Here is a 27,555-nt window from a genome sequence, read left to right as displayed (position 1 = left end):
CAATCCCCTGCAGTGCAGGAATCCTGCCCACAGCCATTCCTGGGTAGGCTCGAACCACCAGCCTTCTGGTTGACAGCCAGATGCCCTGACCCATTGCAGCACAGAAGGATTTTTATCTCTATATAGATGACTCTACTATTTTCTATCTCTATGCGAACCACTACGGCCCGCCCACGCGGACACTTCCGGTTTAACGCAAGTGGATATACCGTAGGTTTTCATCTTAAACCGGAAGTGCAGGCCCTGCACTGCTCTATATTCTATCTGTCATCTTCTATTGTAAATCTAGGCACGACTCCTCCCCCCTCAGTCGCAGCTGTTTTACGTCACGGGAAGGCGCCCTCTTCCGCTAGCCCTGCCGCCGGGTCCGCTGAGGTGGCCTGAGGAAATTGGGCTCCCCCTCGCCATGGCGGACATGGAGGAGCTGTTCGGCAGCGATGCTGACACCGAGCCGGAGCAAAAAGGTAACGGGGCGGGGGGGGGGAGAGACACGGACGCCGGGGGGGGGCATATCGCATTGTATCACGCATGCGCGGAAGGAGGCCTTGGCTTTTAACCCCCCCCCCGACGCCTTTTGATTCCTTTGAAATTCTCTCCTTGCTCTCTTGTTCGCGCCCAGAGCTCAGCCCCAAGCCTCGTTTTGGTACCAGAGTGCACGAGAGGCGACCATACAGAAAAAGAGTGCCTCTGAGCATGAGCAAAGTGCCATGCAGGAAAAGAGTTCCTCTGAGCATGAGCCAAGTGCCATGCAGGAAAAGAGTTTCTCTGAGCATGAGCCAAGTGCCATGCAGAGAAAAGAGTTCCTCTGAGCATGAGCCAAGTGCCATGCAGAAAAAGAGTTTCTCTGAGCATGAGCCAAGTGCCATGCAGAAAAAGAGTTCCTCTGAGCATGAGCCAAGTGCCATGCAGAGAAAAGAGTTCCTCTGAGCATGAGCCAAGTGCCATGCAGAAAAAAAGTTTCTCTGAGCATGAACAAAGTGCCATGCAGAAAAAGAGTTCCTCTGAGCATGAGCAAAGTGCCATATTCGCAGCGCAGCTGGGATGAGGCGGGAGAAGGGGACTGGGTGCTTCCAAATTGCTCAGGGCGGTGTGTTGCGGTTTGTTCCCCGCACCTGCCCCGTTTTTTATTCTTGCAACCCTTTGAGGGAGGCTAGGCTGACGGTGATGGGTTGAATCCTACCTGAGTGTCTCTCCCCAGACCCAACTCTGAGCACTGATTTACCTGCAATTAGATTTCAGTTGTTTCCCCCCCTCCCAGTTTCATCTTTTCATCCTTCTAGAAGTTGGGGCTTGTGAGACTGCCTCCAGGCACCACTGGGTTTGAAACATCAAAACTCGTAATATGTGAATGGGGCAAGTGCAAAGGAAGGCACGGTTTCTGTACCTTTTAACAGCTGCGTGACAACAAGGGGGAACTTTTCTCATGCTTTTGTCACAAGTTATGGTTACTATAGTCCAGTGTTTTTCAAACTTGGGTCCCCAACTATTGAGCTACAACTCCCATCATGTCTCGCTAGCAGGACCAAGGGTCAGGCGTGATGGTATTTGCAGTCCAACAGCTGGGCACTGAATTTTGAGAAACACTGCAATCCTTATGTACCACTGTTAAAGGTACAATACAGTCGTACCTTGGAATTTGAATCCATTCGACTTCCAAAACAGAAGCCAAAGCAAGGCTTCTGACTGGCTGCAGGAAGCTCCTGCAGCCAATCGGAAGCCATGGAAGCCACTTTGGACATTAGGGTTCCAAAGACCGTTTGCAAACCGGAACACTCACTTCTGGGTTTGCGGCATTCGGGAGCCAAAACATCTGAGTACCAAGGCCTTCAGGATCCAAGGTACGACTGTAATTTCCTTTTCATCTGGTCACAATGTTGTGGTCTCTGTCTGTTCATTCGTCTCCATGCCCCTTCTCACCAATGCACATCTATTCTGAAATTCTTCCTCATTTTAGGTACCCTGCAAGAACATCTTAAACAATGCTGCTAGCGTGTATTGTTTTGCATAGTAGTTTGCTGTGGGGGTTTTTTTCTCAGATCACAGGAGACTGGTGTACTCCATGACACACTTGTGGACCTTGAATCAGATTTCTCAGAAACAGATATGTGTGTCTTCCTACTCTTTGGGCAGACCCACCATTTATTAAACTAGAGGCCGCTATCAAACAAGGGATTTTTATTGTGGTGATCTCCAAGCTGTTCAGTACCTGGTTCTGTGCGCTAGATCCAATGTCTTGGTGTCTTTTTAAAAAGAAAGAAAGAAAAAGAAAACAGGCAAGGGAGACCTTTTTTTAGACAGGCTGTTTAGGGTTTGATGTGTGATGATTGTCATATTGGCAAGCAAAGTGGTGTAGTGCAAGATAAAAAATGTACAGTGGTGCCTCACAAGACGAAACTAATTCGTTCCACGAGTCTCTTCGTCTTGCGGTTCTTCCGTCTTGCGAAGCACGGCTATTAGCGGATTAGCGCTATTAGCAGCTTAGCGGATATTAGCGGCTTAGCGGCTTAGAAAAAGGGGAAAAAAGGGGAAGAACTCGCAAGATGTTTTCGTCTTGCGAAGCAAGCCCATAGGGAAATTCGTCTTGCGAAGCACCTCAAAAACGGAAAACTCTTTCGTCTAGCGAATTTTTCGTCTTGCGAGGCATTCGTCTTGCGGGGCACCACTGTAATCTCTGCCAAAATACAAATATCATTAAGTCACCCGTCCTCAGACTGATTCCCTACAGGTGTTTTGTACTACAACTATTGTCAGCCCTAGCCAGCACCAAAATGCTGTGACCATGTTGGTTGTTGTCAAGTCAGTCAATAGAATCCTCATAAATAAACCCACAAAAGTTACTTTCCAATAACAGTAATTGCCAGTTTACCTATTCTTCACATTCTGATGGCAGTCATACGTGGCTTAAAAGCTGGGGGTAAGCCAGCTTGGATAATATTTTTCTTATGTGGTCACCTGGTGGTGATTCTTCCTTTGCACAGATGACCAGGAGAGCTGCTATTTATGGGCCAGTTTATAGCAGTGTTTCTGAAACAATGGCATAATGGGACTAAATAGCAGCGCCTTAAATATTGTTTTATTTATTTATAAAAATATTTATTCACTATACGGTAAAAAGAAAAATACCCAAGTAGTTTACAGCAATAATACATACAACATACAGTAAAAATCATATTTAAAAAGTTAAAATGGACATTAATAAACCATTGTGGAAAAATGCAGTCTTAATTGTCTGTATAGACAATTTAAAGTTGACAATTTAAAAGTGACGCTCCTGCAGGTGATCTCAGTGATCAAGCTGGGATATAATGGTTCAGGCTAACCGGTTTTTACTTCAGTCTCCCAGGATATTCTATACAAGATCTTAAAGTAGCTGGCTTACTGCAAAAGAATTTTAGAAATACACTTGAAAGAGAAGTTGCTGAATTACAACTTATTACCAAATTAAAAACTATGGAGAGACCTGGTCTGAATAGAGATATTGGATTCATGTCCCATTATACATACTAAAGCTAATTTTGGTCATCTATCGCTTTAAAAATCCCTTGTCCTTCCCTATGGAACCAACTGGCGTAACAGCCATCAGCAGTTATAAGGTTGAAGCGACCTCTGCTTCAGAGTATCTGACAAAGTGTGTATTACACACAAAAGCTCATACCTTGAAAGCTTATATTTAGTAGATCTTAAAGGTGCCACTGGAATTATTAAAAAAGATTTTTTCATCTTTCATCTTGTTATTTATTATGACTATGACAGATCAATACGGCTATCCACCTGAACCTGTTTTTATTGTTTTGCCCATTTTCAGTCAACATTTGCTTTACTTCTGTATAGTACTTCAGTCAGGATTGTTGCTGGACTACTACTTAATTATGATTTTTCACTGCTGTCAGTGTTTTCAGCAAAGTGACTAGTTCTTCAAATTGCATATAGCTGATGGATTTGCTTCCTTCTGACTAGGTGAACATAAATACAGTGGTACCTCTGGTTATGTACTTAATTCGTTCCGGAGGTCCGTTCTTAACCTGAAACTGTTCTTAACCTGAAGCACCACTTTAGCTAATGGGGCCTCCCGCTGCTGCTGCGCCCCCGCCGCGCGATTTCTGTTCTCATCCTAAAGCAAAGTTTTTAACCCGAAGTACTATTTCTGGGTTAACGGAGTCTGTAACCTGAAGCGTATGTAACCCGAGGTACCACTGTAAAATGGTATTGGTCAGTTGATTTTTATATATGTTATCTGATTCTTTTCCTCTTGCTAACGTTGTCCTTTTATGCTTGTTTGGTTTTCACAGATTCTGATTCTGGGTCAGATTCAGACTCTGACCAGGAGCCTGTTGGCTCCATCAGTAATATTTCTGGTAGCGAGAGCGACAGAGATGACGACCGAGAGGCTTTGAAACCAAGTAACAAAGAATTGTTTGGTGACGACAGCGAGGATGATGGCGCCTCTCACCATAGTGGCAGCGATAACCGGTCTGAGCGATCCTACAATCGCTCGGAAGGCTCGGGGCATTCTGAACATGAGGATAATGACCAGTCAGATATGGACCAGCACAGTGGCTCTGAAGCTGCTCACGAGGAGGACGAGGATGAAGAGGATCACAGGTCAGATGAAGGCAGCCACCACTCTGAGGCAGAAGGCTCTGACAAAGCACACTCTGAGGATGAAAAATGGGAAAGGGAAGACAGAAGTGATCAGTCAGACGATGAGGAGAAGCTCCAGAACTCGGATGACGAAGAAAGGCCACAGCACTTGGATGATGATGAGAAGAACTCGGATGATGAGGAGAGACCTCTGGCTTCTGATGACAAAGAGAGGCTGCAGAACTCTGACGATGAGAAAATGCACAACTCGGATGATGACGAAGAGAGGCTGCAGGTTTCTGATGAAGAGGAAAGACCCCAAAACTCTGATGAGGAGAATATGCAGAACTCGGATGATGACTATGAAAGGCTGCAGCATTCAGACGAGGAAAAGATGCAGAACTCTGACGAAGAGAGGCCCCAGCATTCCGATGATGAAGAGCGAAGGCTCTTGGAGGATGAGGAAGAGCATGAGCATAAATCGGGTATGGAGAATTGAGGGTGCAAATGTCTAGTTGCAGGACTAGGGAAACCTTAGGTCTGGAGGGCTCTTGGGCAAGATTCTTTCCCAGCCTTCTACAGTCATACCTCGGGTTGAAGTAGCTTCGGGATGAATATTTTTGGGTTACGCTCCACGGCGACCCGGAAGTAACGGAGCGCGTTACTTGCGGGTTTCGCCACTCGCACATGTGCAGATGCTCAAAATGACGTCACACGCATGTGCGGAAGCAGCGAAACGCAACCCACGCAAATGTGCAGTCATGTGTTACCTTCGCTTCAGGATGCGAACGGGGCTCCGGAACGGATCCCGTTCGCATCTAGAGGTACCACTGCATATGCATAGCATGTGCTTAACCACTGAGCTTTGGCGTAGTAGACATATCTTGAAGGCTACGATTACTCTTTTTCATCCACCCCAAATCAACAAGTCTAGCACAATCCATATTTAGTTTTCAGAGCAGTTGTCCCTTTAGATAATCTCTTGGAATTTGGGTTTAATAGTTGCTCACACTTTTTTCCACTTACCTTTTTATAAAAAATTTAAACTCCCCCAAAATTTCAGGACGGGTTGTAATGTTTTGGGGGTTTGTTTGTTTTTCACTATTAACCTTTGATAGCAGTAAGGCTGAAAAATTTGCTGAATGCCTACCCAGGGAGCTTCAAGGCCAAGTAGGGATTTAAGTATCTTCCTTTTATATATGTCCACTGCATTGCTTGGCCATTTTTATTTTAGTACCCGTGTGGTTTCATCAACAATACTTTTGGAAGTCCACTGGTATGAATGCCATTCTTCAAAGTGACATTGCTCTGCTGTGTTTTATTCAGGGTGTCTGGATTGTGTAATATATAATAATATATTAATGGAAATATATTAATAGAAATATATACAGTATAATAATAGAAAGTGATGAGGGGGCTTCAAGATTGATATGTGCTTTTGCAGAATCGGCAAGAGGCAGTGACAGTGATGAAGAAGTCATGCAAACGAAGCGTAAGAAACAAATTGCGTCGGATTCCGAAATGGACAGTGATGTGGAAGGACAAAAAGGTAAGCAGCCCCTCTTCGTGTCATTTGGGATTAAAAACAAAACAAAATCTCATCTGAGGTTGGGTTTGCAGTGCCAAGCTCCTCTTCACCTCCTCCACTGCATTAGATCAAAAGTTGTCTCCACAACAGTTTATTTAAACAACTGTTTAACAACAAATCTACATGTTTGATTATTTTCATGGTAGCTCTGACTTCAGTATTTTGGGTCATCTCTTGTCACTTGCTTTAGAGCAGGGATGTAGAACCTGTAGACCTTCAGATACTGTTGGACTCCCATAACCCCCCAGCCAGCAGGCCAGTGGCCAGGGATTAAGGGTCCCAACAGCAGCTGGAAGTCCACATTTCCTCTGCCCCTGTTTTATAGGGTTCAAAGGAGGTCAAGTGCTTCAGTGGGAAAGTTCCTATAAACTAGGATTGGCTCCATGTTGCTCCATGGACTGGATCTGACACCTGAGACAATTTCCTCTGGTCTAGAGCTACCTAATCCTCACTTATTTCCGCCCCAAATACTATTATTTATGGATTTTTTTCACCCTTCATCATAAGGTCCCAGGGTGGGTTACAACAAAATAAATGTACGTTGTTAGAATGAGTTAAAACAATTTACACTGGCTTTCATTACATTTGCAAGTTATAACACTACAGAAATACAAAATTGAAATTGGGTATAAAAATTTAGAATTACAATATTAAAATCAAGTTGAACAATTTGCAGGTACCTAGTGTTAACAATGTTTGGCTCCCTCTCCTGGAAACCAATTTTAGTATCTGTGCTGCTGAAGCGAGCACCCTCTCCTGGTATCCTTCTGTGGTGCATATAATTTTCTAGATCTCATTGTAAGAGCCGTTTCGGAGATAAGGTCAATTTTTGCCAGACCAGTTCATTGGCACCACTTCCTGATTTTCCACATGGTTAGAATGGACCACCCTTAAGTTTCAAAAGAATACCCCCAGTAGAAAGACATCTGAAGCACGCCACTAAATACCTGGGTTTACTTTATTGATAAGCCAAATGGGCAAGGATTTTTTTAGAAATAAAACAAGGGCAAGGCATACAGAGCAAAGTTTCGAAACCAAAAGGAACATACCTGCTACTATTCTTGTGGCACCTTAAAGACTAAGAACTAAGAAACTTGCTTTCAGTCCAGCTACACGTTCCTTATCTCCAAAATCATTTAAAGCAATGTTCTTCAACCTTGGGTCCCCATTTGACTACAACTCCCATCATGCCCTCTCCATTGACCACACTGGCTGGTAACGATGGGTCTTGCGCAGCAACAGGTGGGGACCCCCAAGGTGGAAGAACTCTCATTTAAAGGACAGGACATCTTTATGACCAGGTGGGCAGGCTTAGATGAGATACCTAGATTCTCTCTCACTCCCTCTCTGACACTCTCTCGGTTTCTGTGACTCTTTGCCCCGGAGATCTAACTGTCTTCTCCCAACTGACAAAGTTCCAACTGCCAGAGAACTGACTTCTTTAGATGCACAGCTCCTCAGGTCCATCTTCCAAGTCTACCTGATAACTTCGTTACACCTTCCCACAGGCCAGTTGTTGGAAGAAGGTTTCTGTGTAGGGCAAAGGAGTCCAGCTGGAGCAGGAGGCTCTGAGGAAATCTTTGCCTGCCTCTCTCTCCAGGAATGCTGGAAGGCAAACTTGGTACAGTTGTGCCCCGCAAGACGAACACCTCGCAAGACGGAAAACCCGCTAGACAAAAGGGTTTTCCGTTTTGGAGGCGCTTCGCAAAACGAATTTCCCTATGGGCTTGCTTCGCAAGACGAAAATGTCTTGCGTGTTCCTGCGGGGTTTTTTTTCCCTCCCCCCCCCTTTTTCTAAGCAGCTAAGCCGCTTATCAGCTGATCCGTTAAGCTGATAAGCCGCTAAACCGCTAATAGCACTAATCCGCTAAGATGTCAATGGGCTTGCTTCGCAAGATGAAAAAACCGCAATACGAAGAGACTCACAGAATGGATTAATTTCGTCTTGCGAGGCACCACTGTACAAGACGAATTTCCCTGTGGGTTTGCTTCGCAAGACAAAACGTCTTGCGAGTTCTTGCAAGTTTGTTTCCTTTTTCTTAAAGCCGCTAAGTCGTTAATAGCCGCTAAGCCGCTAATAGCCGCTAAGCTGCTAATAGCCGTGCTTCGCAAGGCGAAAAAACCGCAAGACGAAGAGACTCGCGGAACGGATTAATTTCGTCTTGCAAGGCACCACTGTAGTTAGTTTTTTGTTTTTGTTTTAAATGCTTTGTTTGTAAAGATGGGATAAACAAGGATGTAAGTCACTTTGGGCCACCTTGTAAGAAAAGTGACTTTAACACATATGATAAAGAAATAACAATTTAATAATAAATGGTTTACATGAAATAATATAAAACTTTACATGAAATAATATAAAATACTCATAAGAAAATGCCAATAAAACCAACAGATTTTAAAAACAAGTCAATGTAATAAAATTATCAAAATATTAAGATTAAAAAGAGGGGAATGCTGAATTTCCCTGCCCTTTTAAATAAATCCTCACAACAGCCCTGTCTGAGAGGAGAAAAGAATCAATCAGAAGAATATTTGCATCAGCCACTAGCCATAGCAATAAAGTAAAATGTACAGAAGATAGAGGTAAAAGCTTAACTATAGAAAATACATTTTGGGGGTTTATATCAATAATCAAATAATAGATCTTTTCTAATTGCCCCCGCTAAAAACCTTGCACTTTTTGCTGTCACCTGATCATCTTGATCTGCTAAAAGGAAGGACACAGTAGGAATGGTTGAGAGACCTGGCATGGAGAGTAATAAAGGGGCCATAACCTCACTCCTCAAATCTTTATAAAGAGTGCAGGCCAGAAGCACATGAGCCACTGACTCAATACTGCCATCTCCACAGGGACAAAACCGTTTTCCCAGTGGGATTTTTTGAAATCGACCCTCAAGTACAGCCGAAGGCAGTAAACTCAATCTTGCAAAAGTGAAAGCTCATCTGTATTTTGGAATTGTCAAATTTTGCAAATAGGGTGTGCCAAAGTGTCAAAATGACTAGGTGGAAAATAATCATACCAAGCCTCATAAGCTTTATGGCTGGCTGGGAGTTCGAATGTCATTCTCCGCCCGCCAGCCCCTCGGGCCACATCCTGAGCCATCCATTTAAAGCACTATTGTGCCACTTTAACCGCCATGACTTCCCACAAAGTATCCCGGGAACTGCAGATTTCCAGAGCTGCAATTTCCAGAGTGGTTTAACAACCATTCTCTCGTCATGGGGAACGCCAGGTATAAACTAGCCCCCTACATTCAAACCCAAGTCTTTGTGGCTCATAACAGCTCACACACCAAACTCCTACATGTCGCTGAGGTTTTTCCTTCCCAAAATCCTCTGAGATTGATCTTGAAATACCTTCCTAGACCTACGAGGAATATTTCAACTAAAATAGCTTTTCAAACACTGTGGATCCTTGGACGTTTATTGGGGCAGGTTAGCTGTTTCCTCAGTGACAAAAATCAGTTGTGACTTTTTTGACAGCTATGTAAGTGAGACCAGGACAGGAGTCGTGAGAGAGGGAAAGATTTTTAAATCAATATTTTTATTAATTTTTACAGTAACAAAGCATCGCATTAAAAAGAAAAACCATACATCAAAGCCTTAAAATAATTATATATAAAATCCACATTTACTCCATAACCTGGGACTACTAGAGTCCCCTGACTTCCCTCCTCCCCCCACATGGCTCCCTTGTTTTATGTTATTCATATATGACCATCAATTTTTTACCTCATTTTACATTCCAGTTTTGTGCTTTACCTATAATATTACAAAAATAACTTTTATTGTACATCAATTTACATTAATTTACCTATAACTTATAACATTTAACTTGGTTTACTCGTCAGATCATATAAATCTTTTGCGTTTTGGAGGCGCTTCGCAAAACGAATTTCCCTATGGGCTTGCTTCGCAAGACAAAAATGTCTTGCGAGTTCCTGCGGGGTTTTTTCCTCCCCCTCCCCCTTTTTCTAAGCCGCTAAGCCGCTTATCAGCTGATCCGCTAAGCCGCTAAAAGCCGCTAAGCCGCTAATAGCGCTAATCCGTTAAGCCGTCAATGGGCTTGCTTCGCAAGACGAAAAAAACCGCTAGACGAAGAGACTCGCGGAACGGATTCATTTCGTCTTGCGAGGCACCACTGTACCAAGAGCAAACTTAGTTGGTCTCTAAGGTGCTACTGGACAATTTTATTTTATTTTTAATACAGTAGTACCTTGAGTTAAGAACTTAATTCGTTCTGGAGGTCTGTTCTTAACCAGAAACTGTTCTTAAGCACCACTGAAGCACCACTTTAGCTAATGGGGTCTCTCGCTGCTGCTGCGCTGCTGGAGCACGATTTCTGTTCTCATCCTGAAGCAAAGTTCTTAACCCGAGGTACTATTACTGAGTTAGCGGAGTCTGTAACCTGAAGCGTCTGTAACCTGAACTGTTTGTAACCTGAGGTACCACTGTTTATATTTTTATGCCCCTTGCAGAGTATATTTTTTATAAATAAGGTGTCTTTCAAAAACAAACAGTCCTTCTCGACCGCCAGTTTCCAACCTTCTGAGTATGATTTCTGTTTCTTATTTTCTGGGCAAGGTAATAAAGATGCAATGGATCTGTTTGGAGGAGCAGATGACATATCTTCGGGGAGCGATGGGGAAGACAAGCCCCCAACTCCTGGGCAACCTATTGTAAGTACCTTTGTTGCTTGGTGAGGTCAGAGGGTGTCGCATATCACCCGGTCCTGCTTTTGGATCAGTGTTGGATTTAACCTGACAACTTGAGAAATTATATTTTAATGCTTACATGTATGTTAAGATTTGTATTCTCAAACTGCATTAGGAAAAAGTGGGATAATGATTTGTGATCCTTTTAGAAGGGGTTGCAGATAAGTGTATTCCATTCGGGACTTTTGAAAGTTGAAGGTCTCTTTCCCCCTCTCTCCTGATGCCAGGATTGGGGAACTTTGGTTCCTCCAGAAGCTGCTGAACTACAACTCCCATCAGCCCCAGCTAGCAAGGCCAACAGCTGGATATGATGGGAGTTGTGGTTCAGCAACATCTGGAGGGCCAAAAGTTCCCCACACTTGCCTTATGCTGATGTCCTGAGCAGGCATAATGTTGATAAAGTGTATGTTCTCTGTATGGTCAAATCACACATATGCATAAATGGAAGAGATGGAATTATATTTAAAAGCAATAATTTCCCACGTGATTTTCTCTCCCCACTGAATAGGACGAGAATGGATTGAACGAGGATCAACAGGAGGAGGAACCTATTCCTGAAACGCGGATAGAAGTTGAAATTCCTAAAGTCAACACAGACTTGGGAAATGACTTATATTTTGTGAAGCTTCCCAACTTCCTCAGTGTGGAGCCCAGGTAAAAGTCACAGGCTCAGTCTGGGAAACAAGTGTTCCAGGGTCTTAAAAAACAAAAACAGTAAACCAATCTGTAGTTCTATCCACAGATGAGTTGCAACTATCTAAAAAAATACAAGCCCCCCCCCCACCTTTAGTCAAAATAGGTTTTTTACCAAAAAAAGAGCTAATGCTAACAAGTTAATTCTGTGTTTGGTTTTATTATAAACCATCTTTATTATAAGGAAGAAAGGGAGAATATAAGCATTTTAAGTAAACAGAATTGTAGTAGGGAAACTTAGGTATAATAATAATAATAATAATAATAATTTATTATTTATACCCCGCCCATCTGGCTGGGCCTCCCCAGCCACTCTGGGCGGCTTCCAAAAGAATATTAAAATACTATGATACATCAAACATTAAAAGCATCCCTAAACAGGGCTGCCTTCAGATGTCTTCTAAAAGTCTGGTAGTTGTTGTTCTCTTTGACATCTGGTGGGAGGGCATTCCACAGGGAGGGCGCCACTACCGAGAAGGCCCTCTGCCTGGTTCCCTGTAACTTGACTTCTCGCAGTGAGGGAACCGCCAGAAGGCCCTCGGTGCTGGACCTCAGTGTCCGGGTAGAATGATGGGGGTGGAGACGCTCCTTCAGGTATACTGGACCGAGGCCGTTTAGGGCTTTAAAGGTCAGCACCAACACTTTGAATTGTGCTCGGAAACGTACTGGGAGCCAATGTAGGTCTTTCAAGACCGGTGTTATATGGTCTCGGCGGCCGCTCCCTGTCACCAGTCTGGCTGCTGCGTTCTGGATTAGTTGTAGTTTCCGGGTCACCTTCAAAGGTAGCCCCACGTAGAGTGCATTGCAGTAGTCCAAGCGGGAGATAACCAGAGCATGCACCACTCTGGCGAGGCAGTCCACAGGCAGATAGGGTCTCAGCCTGCGTACCAGATGGAGCTGGTACACAGCTGCCCTGGACACGGATTTAACTTGTGCCTCCATGGACAGCTGTGAGTCCAAAATGACTCCCAGGCTGCACACCTGGTCCTTCAGGGGCACAGGTACCCCATTCAGGACCAGGGAGTCCTCCACACCTGCCCGCCTCCTGTCCCCCAGAAACAGTACTTCTGTCTTGTCAGGATTCAATCTCAATCTGTTAGCCGCCATCCATCCTCCAACCGCCTCCAGACACTCACACAGGACTGTCACCGCCTTCACTGGTTCTGATTTGAAAGAGAGGTAGAGCTGGGTATCATCCGCATACTGATGAACACCCAGCCCAAACCCCCTGATGATCTCTCCCAGCGGCTGCATGTAGATGTTGAAAAGCATGGGGGAGAGGACAGAACCCTGAGGCACCCCACAAGTGAGAGCCCAGGGGTCTGAACACTCATCCCCCACCACCACTTTCTGAACACGGCCCAGGAGGAAGGAGCGGAACCACTGTATGACAGTGCCCCCAGCTCCCAGCCCCTCAAGACGGTCCAGGAGGATGTTATGGTCGATGGTATCAAACGCCGCTGAGAGATCCAGCAGAACCAGGAAACAGCTCTCACCTTTGTCCCTGGCCCGCCGGAGATCATCAACCAGTGCGACCAAGGCAGTTTCAGTCCCATGATGAGGCCTGAATCCCGACTGGAAGGGATCCAAATGGTCCGCTTCTTCCAGGCGTGCCTGGAGTTGTTCAGCAACCACTCGCTCAATCACCTTGCCCAAGAATGGAAGATTTGAGACTGGGCGATAGTTGGCCATCGTGGCCGCATCTAAAGATGGTTTTTTAAGAAGTGGTTTGATAACCGCCTCTTTCAGTGGGTCTGGGAAGGCTCCCTCACGGAGGGAAGCATTCACCACCTCACGAAGCCCATCACCCAGTCCTTCCCGGCTAGCTTTTATAAGCCAGGATGGGCAAGGATCAAGGAGACAGGTGGTTGGTTTCACTCGTCCAAGCAGCCTGTCCACATCCTCGGTGGTAACAGATTGGAATTGATCCCATGCAATTTGACTAGACAGGACTCTAGCACTCTCCCGCCCCGGCCCTGCTCCCACGGTGGCGTCTACCTCTTCCCGAATCTGAGCGACTTTATCTGCAAAAAACTTTGCAAAATCATTGCAGGAGATCATGTGGCCCGTACTGGGCCCCGATGTAGCAGGTGGTTCCGCTAAATTGCGGACCACCTGAAAAAGTCTCCTGCTGCTGTTTTCTGCAGATGCAATAGAGGCGGCGAAGAAAGTTTTCTTCGCCGTCGCTACCGCCACTTGGTAGGCTCGACATTGAGCTCTAACCTGTGTCCGGTCAGCTTCAGAATGAGTTATCCGCCACCGGCGCTCTAGCCGTCTCAACGATTGTTTCATTGCCCTCAGATCCGTGGAAAACCACGGGGCTCTCCGGGCTCCATGCAATCGGAGAGGGCGCTTCGGAGCCAAACAGTCAATAGCCCTGGTTAACTCCACATTCCAGCGGGCCACCAGGGAATCAACTGAAAGGCCATCAACATGGGATAAAGCATCCCCTACCACTCTCTGGAAACCATTTGGATCCATTAAGTGGCGGGGGCGGACCATCCGAATCGGTCCCACCTCCCTGCAGAGGGGAAGGGTCGCGGAGAAGTCCAGTTGCACCAGGAAGTGATCTGACCATGGCACTTCTTTTGTTTCACTTTTAGTTAGTGTCAGATCACCAACATCCGTAGAGGTAAACACCAGGTCCAAGGCATGTCCGCGGCTATGGGTTGGGCCAAACTTATTCAGGGACAGCCCCATGGAGGCCATGCTTTCCACGAAGTCCCGAGCGGCCCCTTGTAAGGTCGTGTCGGCATGGATATTAAAATCCCCTAGGACAACCAAACTAGGCGTCTCCAGGAGAACATCCGCCACGACCTGAAGCAGCTCGGGCAGGGAATCCTTGGTGCAGCGGGGAGGTCGGTACACCAAAAGGAATCCTGTACTGCCCCTATTGCCCAACTTCCAGAACATGCACTCAGAAAACTGGGTCTTCCCAATAGGACGCCTGGTGCAAACTAATGACTTCCTAAAAATCACTGCAACCCCCCCTCCCCGCCCACAAGGCCTGGGTTGCTGTGCGTAAGAGAAACCTGGTGGACAAGCAGCGGCAAGAACAGGCCCATCTGCTTCATTCAACCAAGTCTCTGTTACACATGCCAGGTCAAATCCTCCATCCATGATCAGGTCATGGATGGCAGTGGTCTTATGAATCATTGACCTGGCATTGCACAGCAGCACCTTCAGGTCATGTGGGTATCCCTTGCTGATTCTAGTATCCATCTGGTCAGGACCAGACCTGGAGGCAGGGATAGTCCTCAGACAACGACTAAACCTGCCTTCTCTGTAATGACATGGTCTGGTCTTAGCGTAACTCCTCCTCCTACCCGAGATCACTGAGATCGGTTGTCCCAACGCATCCCCCCCTGTGGAACATGCCGCAGCCATTTTGTTGGCTGGGACCCACTCCCCGGCAGCCCTGACCCCTCCCCTTAAAAACAAAGTAAGGCATTAAAACAATGAAAACAAAACAAAAAAGAAACCCCAAAAAACAATACAAATAAAAAACTGTAAAAATTACAATCCATCAAAATCAAAATCAAGGTATGACTTTGAAACCCTCTGTCTTGGTAGAAGATAATAAGTGAGGGTTGTATCTAATGTAGTGCGAAGTGAAAGTCACCTAGCAGTACACTTGTTCCACTGGCGAAATGTTTTGCACCAGAAGAAGGTTGTTGCACAATAGAATGCACAAGCAAGCTGCTTGTGATGTTGTTGCACAACGTGCAAACCTTAGGGACATAGGAAGCCGCCTTATACTGAATCACACCTTGGTCCACCTAGATCAGCACTGTTTACACTGGCTGGAAGTTGCTCTCCAGGGTGTCCCGCAGGTGTTGCTGCCAACCCTACTTGGATATGCCAGGGATTGAATTTGGAACCTTCTGCATGCAAGGCAGATGTTCTACAGCCCTTCTCCAATAAAATCATTCGCCTTCTCTGTTCTCTCTCCCACCTCCTACCATGTGTACAAAGGAACTGCGGCCACAAACCCATAATTGGGTTTTTGTGTGAGAATTCCAGTCCTGGTACAAAATTGTTTTGCAAGGAAAGGATGACATCCATGGTAACCCATATTCCGCTTTATTGCAGGCCTTTTGATCCACAGTATTATGAGGATGAATTTGAAGATGAGGAGATGCTGGATGAAGAAGGTAGAACAAGGCTAAAGCTGAAGGTACCGTATACCTTAAATTCTGCCTCCACGCAACATGCAAACTTGACATCTTTCTGCAAGGCCTGCAAGACGGAGCTGTTCCGCCTGGCCTTTGGTTTGGACTCAGTCTGACCCTTATGTCTCCCTCCCCTTATGGTCTTGATTTATCGGCTACTTTTAAAATGAGACTGCGTTTTAAATTGCATTTTAACCTGTATTTTAAATTGGTTCCCCCCCACATTATGTTTTTACTGTGATTTTATTGGTGTTAGCTGCCCTGAGCCCTTGCAAAATTTATTATTATTATTATTATTAAACACTCCTTGCTATGTCTTGGAACACAATCCTGTCAAGCCTCATGCTTTGGATCAGGGCTGGGGAACCAGCCGTTGTTGGACTCCCATCTCCCTTGAAGCCCAGTCTGCATGGCCACTGGTCAGGGAGCGCTGTGGTGAGCGCTCAGGGAGCATTGGTGAGCGCTGTGGTCCAGCTGAATTGGGAGGGCCAGCGGTTCCCCATTCCTTCTTTAAACATTGAGAGCTTGTGTAGCATAGTTCTGAGAGATGGAGCAATGCACCCTGAAGTCCCCAGCTCAGATCCACTGATCCGGTGAAGTCCCATCAAATCCTAAAGTTGGAAGGGGAAGCTTTTAGGTAATCTGTTCCAACCCCTGCTCAATGCAGGAAACCCACTACTTGAGCTTTTCCAACAGGCAGCCGCCCAGACTCTTCTCGAAGACTCGGAGAGGCCAGGCAATTGGTTTCATGGTCCAACTGCTGTTTCCATCAAGACGTTTCTCATAACATACTGTAACTGATGCCCATTAGATTAAATGGCCTTAAGTTACAGGAGGGTTCAGATGAAGCTGAGCATTGCAAGAAACTTCTTCCCTGGAAGAGCAGCGAGTAGGTGACCCTAAGCAAGCCTTCTCCACCCACCCCAGCCAATTGTGGGTCCCCATCTGCAATAGGGGGACAAGAATACTGACCCACCTTACAACGCCATTGTTAGGAAAACATCCGTCACTCTGGGAAGTGATTTGTAAATGAAATAAATAAATGATGATGACCACGATAGCTTATGTGAAGTTCTTGAGAGTGTTCAAATTACTATTTAAACACAAAATATGACATTTTATGGAACATCAATAGGGCTGACTCTAGAGCACCACCATAGTATATGCACGATAACATTCTCTGTGCCAGTTAGAGCACCTGGGGTTTCTTCCTTGGTTTTTGTTTATTTATATCTCCGTCAATGTACAATGGTACCTTGGTTCCCGAACGGCTTAGTTATTGAACAAATCGGCTCCCGAACACAACAAACCCAGCAGTAAGGGTTCCAGTTTGCAAACATTTTTCGGAAGCTGAACATCCGACACGGCTTCCATGGCTTCCAATTGAGTGCACAAAGCTCCTGCAGCCAATCAGAAGCCGCGTCTTGGTTTTCGAACTGTGTTGGGAGTCCCAGAACGGATTAAGTTCGGGAACCAAGGTACCAGTGTACATGGATTATTACTTTTCAGCATAACAGGGAGGGAGATAGGTTCCTTCCTGAAGAGGCTTACTTTCTAAAATGGGCACATGGGAAGCAACAGTGGGAATGGAGAGGAGAGAAAGTTAATTTCAGGTTTACATGCATGTTATATGTGAGGACTAACATGTTACGCTAAAGTTTTAGCAGAAAAGGTCTGAGCTTGCAGTGGTGGCCTCTCCTCCCCGCCCCCCTGCTGAATCCCTCATGGTACACTGAGCTGTCTTGCTGCTCATTGATTCACAACACTAATGCGTTAAACAAGTTAATATTTTAAACATGAATTCAGCAATTCAGAATACCAGTGTATGACATTCCCACCAGCATTATTCCCCCACTCCCCACACTCTATTTCTTGCAAGCGTTGTGACATTTCTCTCAAGAAATACCTCCTGCAACTTTGTGTCCCCACAGGTGGAGAACACGATACGCTGGCGAACTCGCCGAGATGAAGAAGGGAGCGAGGTTCGAGAAAGCAATGCGCGGATAGTCAAATGGTCTGATGGGAGGTCAGTTTGTGCCTGATCCTGCTTGACCCATGCTTCTGAACTGTAGAAAGAAACATGTTGTGTAGCATAGAGTTCTATCTCGGGTCTCGTTCATCCAGTTATTATTATTATTGTTCTGTTTTCTGAGTTGAGTGAAAGAGGGCACGCATCCATGAAGGGGCTGAGTCTTCCTGCAAGGAATCATGCGGCCAGATTTTAAGCAATTCAATGCCTTACCTGGGACAGAGCTCTGCCCTATCCCATCATTCAGCCTCATTGCATCTCACCTTTCTGGACGCCTTTCATTTTATTTATTTAAATATCTATATACCGCTGTTCGTATTGCAGCTGCTTTTGTTGCTGTGATCCAGGCTGAATGAGCTGCCCCACTAAAGGTCAGAAAAAGCTACCAAGGTAGCTCAAAATACAGTGGTGCCTCGCAAGACGAAATTAATCCATTCCGTGAGGCTCTTCGTATAGCGGTTTTTTCGTCTTGCGAAGCAAGCCCATTGACAGCTTAGCGGATTAGCGCTATTAGTGGTTTAGCGGCTTTTAGCGATCAGCTGTTAAGCGGCTTATCAGCGGATCAGCTGATAAGCGGCTTAGCGGCTTAGGAAAAGGGGGGGGAAAGGGGAAAAAACCCGCAGGAACTCGCAAGACATTTTCGTCTTGCGAAGCAAGCCCATAGGGAAATTCGTTTTGCGAAGCGCCTCCCAAACGGAAAACCCTTTCGTCTAGCGGGTTTTCCGTCTTGCGAGGCGTTCGTCTTGCGGGGCGCCACTGTAACTAATGCTTTCCACCCACTTTGGAACAGAGAAGGCTCCAGTGGTAGACACCTTGGTGGAAGCGCTGCTCGATGGCTGATGTCGCTACCTGTATGAAAACCCACAGGGAGAGGAAAGTGCAAGGTGCTGTCAGTGAAGCTTAAGAAGCCCCATATCCCTCTCCTTTGCTATTTCCAATTTTGTTAGGGCATCCGTGTTATGGCAGGAGGGCCTGGAGGCAGTAGGCAAGAATACATAGAAAAACATATCCATACAGCACGTTAAAGAAAGCTGACAATAAACAACGATAAAAGACAGGCTAGAGAACCAAGGAGAGAACCAAGGAGAGCATAATTATAGATTGGGAGAATTAGCAAGTTTCACACAGGCACTGCCAAATTCTGTAATACCTGTAAAAAAATAATAATCCATGATGTAAGGAGTCGTCAGAATTTTGTGGGATAACTCTGTCTTCACTGCTCTGTAAACAGGTAATAACATCCTATATCTCGTTCACTTGTATCAACTGGGCTTAATGTACTTGTATAAGCAAAAGCAAATAAGGCTCTTGGCTTGTGTGCTAATCAAAGCAATCCTCCTTCCTTTTGAAGCATGTCACTACATTTGGGGAATGAAGTGTTCGATGTGTACAAAGCACCATTGCAGGGGGATCACAACCATCTCTTCATCAGGCAAGGAACAGGTCTTCAGGGGCAAGCTGTGTTCAAAACAAAGCTAACCTTCAGGTAAGCATGTGGATTCAATTGAGTTGAGAATATTTACAAGTAATAGCATCACTGTGAATGTGAAAGAAGATACAAGGTGGCTTGCCTAATTATTTCCAAGCAGGGTAGCCATGTTGAAGCAAGAACATAGAAGCTTGCCTCATCTACAGGCATTAATTAACTGACCAGCATCAGGATGCTTAGATTATTGTCATCAGTGCTGCTGTGGTCACTGACGATTTTACATACCTTTTAAACATTAACATAATGCATTCTTACAATTCCCACCCACCCTCAACCCTATCTATCTATCTATCTATCTATCTATCTATCTATCTATCTATCTATTTCTCTCTCTCTCTCTCTCTCTCTCTCTCTCTCTCTCTCTGTGTGTGTGTGTGTGTGTGTGTGTGTGTCTGTCTCTCTGTCTCTCTCCCTTCCATTTCGGGAAAATATGTAATGCATCTGATGATGTGGACTCTAGTCTACAGAAGCTTATGTTATAATAAATATGTTAGTCTTTAATGTGCCACAAAACTCTTGAATCATTTTATTATGGTCACTGTTGTCTATGGCCTATAGCAGGTAACAGCATTCGGAATTAGCCAGGCACATTTTGCACCTGGCTATCAGCCACTTGCAACCAAGTGAAGATGCCTGGGCGCCAGGATGGCACCTGACATCACTATCTGACTGGCTAGCGGACAGCAGCATTTGTTGGTTTTTCCTTACCATGCTATGGCGCGAGTCAGATTTTCGCTGGAGCTGAGAATATACACAATTCATTTTCAGCTTTGTGATCTGGTTTTAAAAAATATATGCATCCAAACATTCTGTTAGTGTGCCTGTAACCTAGCTTTAAGGGGCCATATGCCAAATAGCTTTTATATCTCAGTTTCTAACAGTGTCAGGTAGGGAACCTCATGCCCAGGAGCCAAATCAGCTGAAGGCCTGGCAGTCAGCTGGAATCAGTTATGCTAGGAGGTCCCCTTTAGGAAGTACCTGATGCAACCACTTTCTCAAGAGAGAGAGAAAATTGCTGAAATTTAAAATGGAGATTTTGTTCTTTCCAGGGATACGAAGTGCTTTCTCTGCAGAGGGAGAAATGTTCTACTTTTAGGAGCGTTTCCCCCTCTGCAGAGATTTCAAAGGGGCTCCCTGTAACTGACAATCAGCTGGTCATTGCTCACAGCGAGCCTCTTTGAAGGCAACTTCCTAGTGCCCGTGGCACTGAAAAGGCTTCTTCAAAGGAGGTTGCTGCAACCGATGATCAACCCACAAGATGGTCTTGGCTACAGGTTGACATAGTGTGTTGTGTGAATCAGCTCAGTCACATGCAATTGTTTTCTCAAACCTGCAGTTCCCTGAAAGAAGTGCTTTTTAAACCAGTAACAATTTTACCGCAGGCCTCACTCAACAGACAGTGCCACACACAGAAAGATGACTCTCTCGCTCGCAGACAGATGTTCCAAGACCCAAAAAATTCGTATTTTGCCCATGGCTGGCCGTGATCCAGAGTCCCAACGAACAGAAATGATTAAGGTATAGATTTGGGGTGGGGTAGCTGGAATCAAAATTTGCCTTCTAAGCCATTATTAAATTTGTCCCTTATATGCAAATCTTAAAATATTGTTTGTATGCATGACTCAGCAGCATCTTTAGACTTACTGCCCTCAATGCAGCTAAGCTCTTGCTCGGCAGGAGTCTGAATTGCCATAGAAAACAACCTTACCTACCTTGGCATCTCTGCAAACAGTTGAAAAGGGGGAGAAGAACGGAACAAGAAGGGATGAGCAGAAGAGATAAGAGTAACTTCATATTTGCTATATCCTACAAAACTTGGGTGGGACGCGGGTGGCGCTGTGGGTTAAATCACAGAGCCTAGGAATTGCAAATCAGAAGGTCAGCGGTTCGAATCCCCGCGACGGGGTGAACTCCTGTTGCTCGGTCCCTGCTCCTGCCAACCTAGCAGTTCGAAAGCACGTCAAAGTGCAAGTAGATAAATAGGTACCGCTCCGGCGGGAAGGTAAACGGCGTTTCTGTGTGCTGCTCTGGTTCGGCAGAAGCAGCTTAGTCATGCTGGCCACATGACCCGGAAGCTGTACGCCGGCTCCCTCGGCCAATAAAGCGAGATGAGCACCGCAACCCCAGAGTTGGCTATGACTGGACCTAATGGTCAGGGGTCCCTTTACCTTTACCTTTACAAAACTCAGTATCGGAATCTGGCAATCAGTCTTTATAAACTATTTTATGGTATCACCAGCACTGCTAGGTAAGAATGGGCAGTGCCTCGCTACTATGTTGCCAGTGGACTAAAACACATTTCCCCCCTATTTGGTGAAATGGTGGAGCTGGGTTGGGAGCCAATTTAATTTAGTCTGAAGCAAAACAAAAATCCTTAATGGATCCTTCTTTCTCCCTCTCTAACGTATTGATCAAGCTCTGTAATCCAGGCCAGAGCTAGTCATGAAACAGAGCACGTGAAACCTGTGCCACATTGCTCTCAGTTGCAGCACGTAGCAGAAAAAGAACCTGGAATAAAAGAAGAACTAGACTTAACTGCTGCAAGAATGCCAAAGCCTCATCTGCATTGGCATTCCACCGGCTTCTGAAGATGCACCTGTTTACACAGGCACCCCTACGATCTTGACCTGTTTTAATGTTTTGTTTAATAGGATTGTTTTATTGGGTGTTTTAATTATGGATGCTTCTATTCTAATACTCGTGTAACTGGTGTACCTTGAAAACCACTTTGAATTCTGCTTGGGCAATAAGAGGGGTGTAAATTAGTGATGGGTGATGTGCAGGGCAGTGCACAGTCTGAGCCCTGTTTTGAGAAATCCTTGGCACACCCCTATGTTGTTGCCATTTCCCCCTGCAGAAAGAGGAGGAGAGGCTGCGAGCTTCCATTCGCAGGGAGTCCCAGCAGAGGAGAATGCGAGAGAAGCAGCACCAGCGGGGACTGAGCGCCAGCTACTTGGAGCCTGACCGCTATGATGAAGAGGACGAAGGAGAAGAAGCCATCAGCCTGGCAGCAATTAAAAACAGATACAAAGGCGGAATAAGAGGTATGGTCGGCTTAGCGCGGAGTCTTGGATTTATCTGGTTTTAAGTCCAGGGTGCTGCTTTGGGCTTATTACACAAAGGAAAAGTGGAGCATTAATACCTAAGAGGAGGATGGCGGGAAATCCTTTTGGAAATAATATATGCTTATTTTCGTTTTGCAATGGCTTGTGATAACAAGCAAATAAAGAACGCTGATAGTGCTTCATGGCACGTTTCCCATGGAGGGAAAGGATTGTCACTTCCAAGCAGCCAGTTTCTAAGTTACGGTCAGTTTTTGTAGATCAGCTCTTGGAGAGAAATGCATATATATTTCCCTTTCAGAGGAGCGCGCTAGGATTTATTCTTCAGACAGCGATGAGGGCTCAGATGAAGATAAAACGCAGAGATTACTGAAAGCGAAGAAACTCAACAGTGACGAGGTGAGAGAAATGGTGAAGGGGTCTATTTTGAGTGGCTCAGGTGTTTATAACAACAACAACAACAACTATTATTATTATTATTTATTAATTATTTATATCCCGCCCATCTGGCGGGTTTCCCCAGCCACTCTGGGCGGCTTCCGACAGAACACTAAAATAAAATAACCTATTAAAAATTAAAAGCTTCCCTAAACAGGGCTGCCTTCAGATGTCTTCTAAAAGTTTGGTAATTATTTTTCTCTTTGACATCTGGTGGGAGGGCGTTCCACAGGGCGGGTGCCACTACCAAGAAGGCCCTTTGCCTGGTTCCCTGTAATTTGGCTTCTCGCAGCGTCGGAATAGCCAAAAGGCCCTCGGCGTTGGACCTCAGTGTCCGGGCAGAACAATGGAGGTGGAGACGCTCCTTCAGGTATACTGGACTGAGGCCGTTTAGGGTTTTAAAGGTCAGCACCAACACTTTGAATTGTTCTCAGAAACGTACTGGGAGCCAGTACGTCTTTCAAGACCGATGTTATATGGTCTCGGCGGTCGCTCCCCGTCACCAGTCTAGCTGCCGCATTCTGGATCAGTTGTAGTTTCCAGGTCACCTTCAAAGGTAGCCCCACGTAGAGTGCATTGCAGTAGTCCAAGTGGGAGATAACCAGAGCATGTGCCACTCTGGTGAGACAGTCTGCGGGCAGGTAGGGTCTCAGCCTGCGTACCAGATGGAGCTGATAAACAGCTGCCCTGGACACAGAATTGACCTGCGCCTCCATGGACAGCTGTGAGTCCAGAATGACTCCCAGGCTTGCTATAATTGGTTTGAAGTAAAGCCCACTCTGTACCTTGGGGTGGAGAACCAAGGGCCCTCGAGAGGTTGTTAGACTTCAGCTACCAGAATCCCCGGCCATCGAGACCAAAAGTCAGGGTTGGTGGTATCCTACAACATCTGTCTCTGCTGTACATGTTAGTTTGAAATGCCAAAGACTAGTTAACCTCTCTTACCTTGGACTTCTTCTATGACCTGATGTTTCCTGAGACTTGCCATATTCTTTTTTTCTTTTCTTTTACTGTTTCACCCAGAATACTCTGGCTTTAATGTAATTTTAAAACCAGTGTAGCACAGTGGTTTAGAGTGTTGGACTGGAACTTGGGAGTCAGGGCTAACTTCTTGAGGGCAATGTACTGAGATAAAAAGTTGCATCACAAAGCCTGCTAGCATCCTTCAGGCTCACACAGATTCTAGTCTGAAAACATTGTTGTCTCTTAAGATCGTAGCTGAAAAGCATCTGTTTAATGCTGTGATTTTAGATGCCTGCATGTTTTTACTTAAGTGGCTGAGTATCCCGCATGCCCAAAGAGGCTTTGGTCTTGTGTTTCAAAAGTGGTTGGTGACATGGCATTGAAGAAGGGAGCCTCCAGTCAAAGAAAAGCCTTCTCCAATCAAAGGGTTTCTACAAGCAGACTTCTGTCTGGTGCCACAAATTTCTCATTTCTTCGTAGGTGAAAGACAATGAAACCATGACTTCTGTTTACTCCCCCCCCCCACCTTCCATTTTAAATGCAATTTAGTTTGCTAACGTTCAACTTCACCACATGGTGGCGCTTAAGCATTAAAAAAATAGTTAAGGGAGTAGCACATCTGCATGGACTACAAATTATGGGCTGCACAGGCTTGTACTTTGTTATGCATCTCAATGCAACCATTTTTCTACCCTTGCTCTCCAAAAATGATCCAGAGGACCACTCTCTTTGCGTTAGTGATGTTGGAGTTCAGCAGAACTTCTCAGAAAGAGGTGGAGAAGTGAATTAGGGTAGAAGTTCAAAAGAAGAATTCTGTACTGTGTCGAGATCAGTTGACATGCATTGTGTGTGTGTTTGTGGGGGGGAAACCTGGGCTGAATTCAATCTGTAGAGGTTCATCATTATTTAGGAGGTCAGGCTTATTAAAGTCAGCATTTAATTTGTGCCTAGACCAGAGGTGGGAACTTTTGTGAGCCTGCAGGCCGCAATTCTCTTCTGGACCACCTTCTGAGGGCCACATGCTGGTGGTGGGTGGAGCCAGAGGCAAAAGTGGGAGGGGCAATGCATGGAAAGTTTATCTTGAATGGTAGGCTAGTTTCTGCACGCACTCTCACACCCTGCACCTGAGATTCCTCAACCCTGCCCCAGACCAAGCAGCCCTACAGGCAAGGAAGCATTTTCGGCATCCCCTCAATTTGTTCCCCTCTTAAATGCCTTCTTTTTTATTGTGGTTGTATCATTTCACGACATGGATGCTCAGTTTGCATGCATGAATTCAACTTTTGTCCATGCCTTATGAACTGTTTGCACTTGTCGTTTCAGCTTCTGAGTAGATGGTTGAATCAACCGCCCTTGACCCAGGGGCCACTCCTGCTCCCCCCCCCAAAAAAAAAATTCTAGCACCCCAGGCACTTCCATGAATCTGGACCCACGTTGAATGGGTGTCCTAGGTTCCGTTATGTTAAGTTTTATAGCGAAAAATGAATCAAGTAATTGGGTTCATTAATAAAAAAGCAAGTAATTTTCCAGTTGGTAGAAAGCTGTTGAAATTCTACTTCACTGCGAGAGACACACACATTATGGATTACTTCATTAAAATAACTACCAGCCTCTTTTGAAGCATGTGTTGCAGAGGCTGACTTTGAAATTCTCAAGGACTTCATTTTGATCTTTCATTTGCACAAAACCTGGATGTGTGTTAATAGTCAGGGAGTAGGGGATGGCAATTAGCTTTCACCCAAAGTCCCAAATCACCCAGTAGCACTTCTGGCTTCTTGTAGCAGAAGGAAAAATATTAAACTTGAATGCATTTGGGTCGGTTTTGGTTTTTTGCGGGTAGCTGGTGCCATTTGCTGAAGTATTTTGTACTAGGATACAAGATCTTCTCTGGGGGAAAAAGAAGAAATCTTTAAGCTCATCACTGTTAATGCATTCTGTCTTAAAATGGGAAGTGGTTTCGTTGTAAATTAGAACAGGATACTTATCTGAAAATTAAGAGCAAATTATAACTATCACATTGTTTGCTTTTTCCCCAGATTTTGCACACAGTCTATGTTTTGGCAAAACAAACAAGATGCATTACCTTTTGCTAACAACAAGCAATTAGCTGAGATCTAGGCTGAAATCATAACTACTGTAATATGCCCATCAGGCAAGGCAAGAGTCTCTGGGCGATGTAAGGCTGCCACTGAAAAGGGCATCGCTGTGTTGAGTTCACACCTTCTGTGATGTGTAGTGACACTCATGTCTTGACATCATGAAACCATGTGAATTCCCACAACAATGAACAGTGCCTAGTTTGGGGGACTTGCAGTAGATTTTATGCAGGAAGCATTCGGATACTTGCTTCCTGTCCCTTCTTTGGAAGCCCCAACAAAGCTGCAATCCTAAACACATTAGGTTGCATCTGGTGCTGCTGTACTATTCACACAACAGACTTTGCTTGTGCAGTTGATCTGCAGACTCCTGGGCACCCTGAAAGTCTGCTCCAGAGGGTTGGGAAACCCTCCAAAGCAAATTTTTGGGGAACACAGATGTCAGCAACAAATGGCTTGTATCCATCTGTCTTGAGAGGCAATGGAAGAGTGTGCCATGGCGGGGCAGGGAGTGTCAAACCGCTGGAAGGTTACAGTGCCTGCTGTGAGTTTAGAGATGGGAGAGGCATGTTTTACTGCAGATGGCGATGTCCTGCTTCATTGGGACAGGTGGACCATGGCATTTCTTCTCTCTGCGCTCCTCCCAGCCGTCATTTTTCCTCTGGTCACCGCTATGGATTCATGACCTGACTGTCTCCAGGCGCCTGCAAGGAATTCCCACATGGCAGGGTTGATTTTGCCAGCCTTCGTGTCATGTTTGCAGACATTTTTGTAATGCAGAGTTGGTCTGCCAGTGGGCCTCTTCCTGAAGCCAGCTCCCCGTAGAGCGCATCCTTGGGGATCCTGCCATCTTCCATTCTGTGCACATGACCAAGCCAGCGTAGACGTCTCTGAGACAAGTGTGTGAACATGCTGGGAATGTGGGCTTGTTTGAGACTCTGTCGCTGTGTTATGCCCAAAATCTTCCTAGCACAGCACATATGGAAGGCCTTGAGATGTCACTCCTGGTGGGTTTAGCTCTGGGAAATTTAACTTTTGAGTAAACGTGATTCGGGTACTGTTGATGTGGCTGTTTTTTTTCAGCTGTCCTCTGTCCTGTTTGCATCTTTAGATAGCCAAGCGTAAACAGTTGCAAGATTCGTTCTTCCTTAGCCCAACCTCTGTTTCCATAGGCTCTTTTCCCTCTAAATTATATTTCAATCAATTGTTTTTATACCTGGTGTTAGCCTCCCTGAGCCCGTCTTGGCTGGGGAGGGTGGGGTATAAATAAAATTTATTATAATTATTATTAAATGTTGCCTCTATTAACCAAGGAGGAAGCATCATTTTCTTTGGGAACATTATATACCTGTTTCTTAATGCGTAGATGATCCAAATTGCAGTTTTAGTCTCTTGCACCTAGAGAAATGCTCATTTTGGCTTAAAATCGATCTGCTTTCCTGTAGGAGGGTGAGCCATCTGGTAAAAGAAAAGCAGAAGATGATGAGAAGGCAAGCAAGAAGCACAAGAAGTATGTGATCAGTGATGAGGAAGATGAGGACGAGGATGCATAATGCAAGCCTGAAAGTCTACAAGATTCGTGTAAATATATATAATGACTGCACTGTTCTTTTTGCAGCCAGGATGTAAGTAAACCTAATGAGGATTTTTATTTTATTTTTACAAAAGAAACTTGCATTCAGATCTGTAGTCTTAAAATGAATAAAGATTTTTGTTGGACCCTTTTAAA

The 27,555-nt window shown here is 45.2% G+C and overlaps 1 protein-coding gene across 1 annotated transcript; it reads left to right on the top strand.

The window, feature by feature from the left end:
- The first annotated feature begins 305 nt into the window (after positions 1-305).
- LEO1 (LEO1 homolog, Paf1/RNA polymerase II complex component) lies at positions 306-27,555 on the top strand. The gene is made up of 12 exons (XM_081838949.1): positions 306-464; positions 4,290-5,066; positions 6,026-6,130; positions 10,754-10,848; positions 11,393-11,538; positions 15,670-15,754; positions 17,681-17,775; positions 19,130-19,264; positions 20,650-20,785; positions 22,125-22,311; positions 22,631-22,728; positions 27,272-27,555. Exons 1-12 carry the CDS (start codon positions 407-409, stop codon positions 27,377-27,379), a joined length of 2,025 nt encoding a protein of 674 aa, XP_081695075.1. The 5' UTR covers positions 306-406; the 3' UTR covers positions 27,380-27,555.

The sequence above is a fragment of the Podarcis erhardii genome (assembly GCF_964252035.2).
Source record: "Podarcis erhardii genome assembly, chromosome: 14".
Classification (NCBI taxonomy): Eukaryota; Metazoa; Chordata; class Lepidosauria; order Squamata; family Lacertidae; genus Podarcis; species Podarcis erhardii.
Note: the sequence above shows the minus strand (reverse complement) of the source record. Positions and strands in the feature narration are given on the sequence as shown.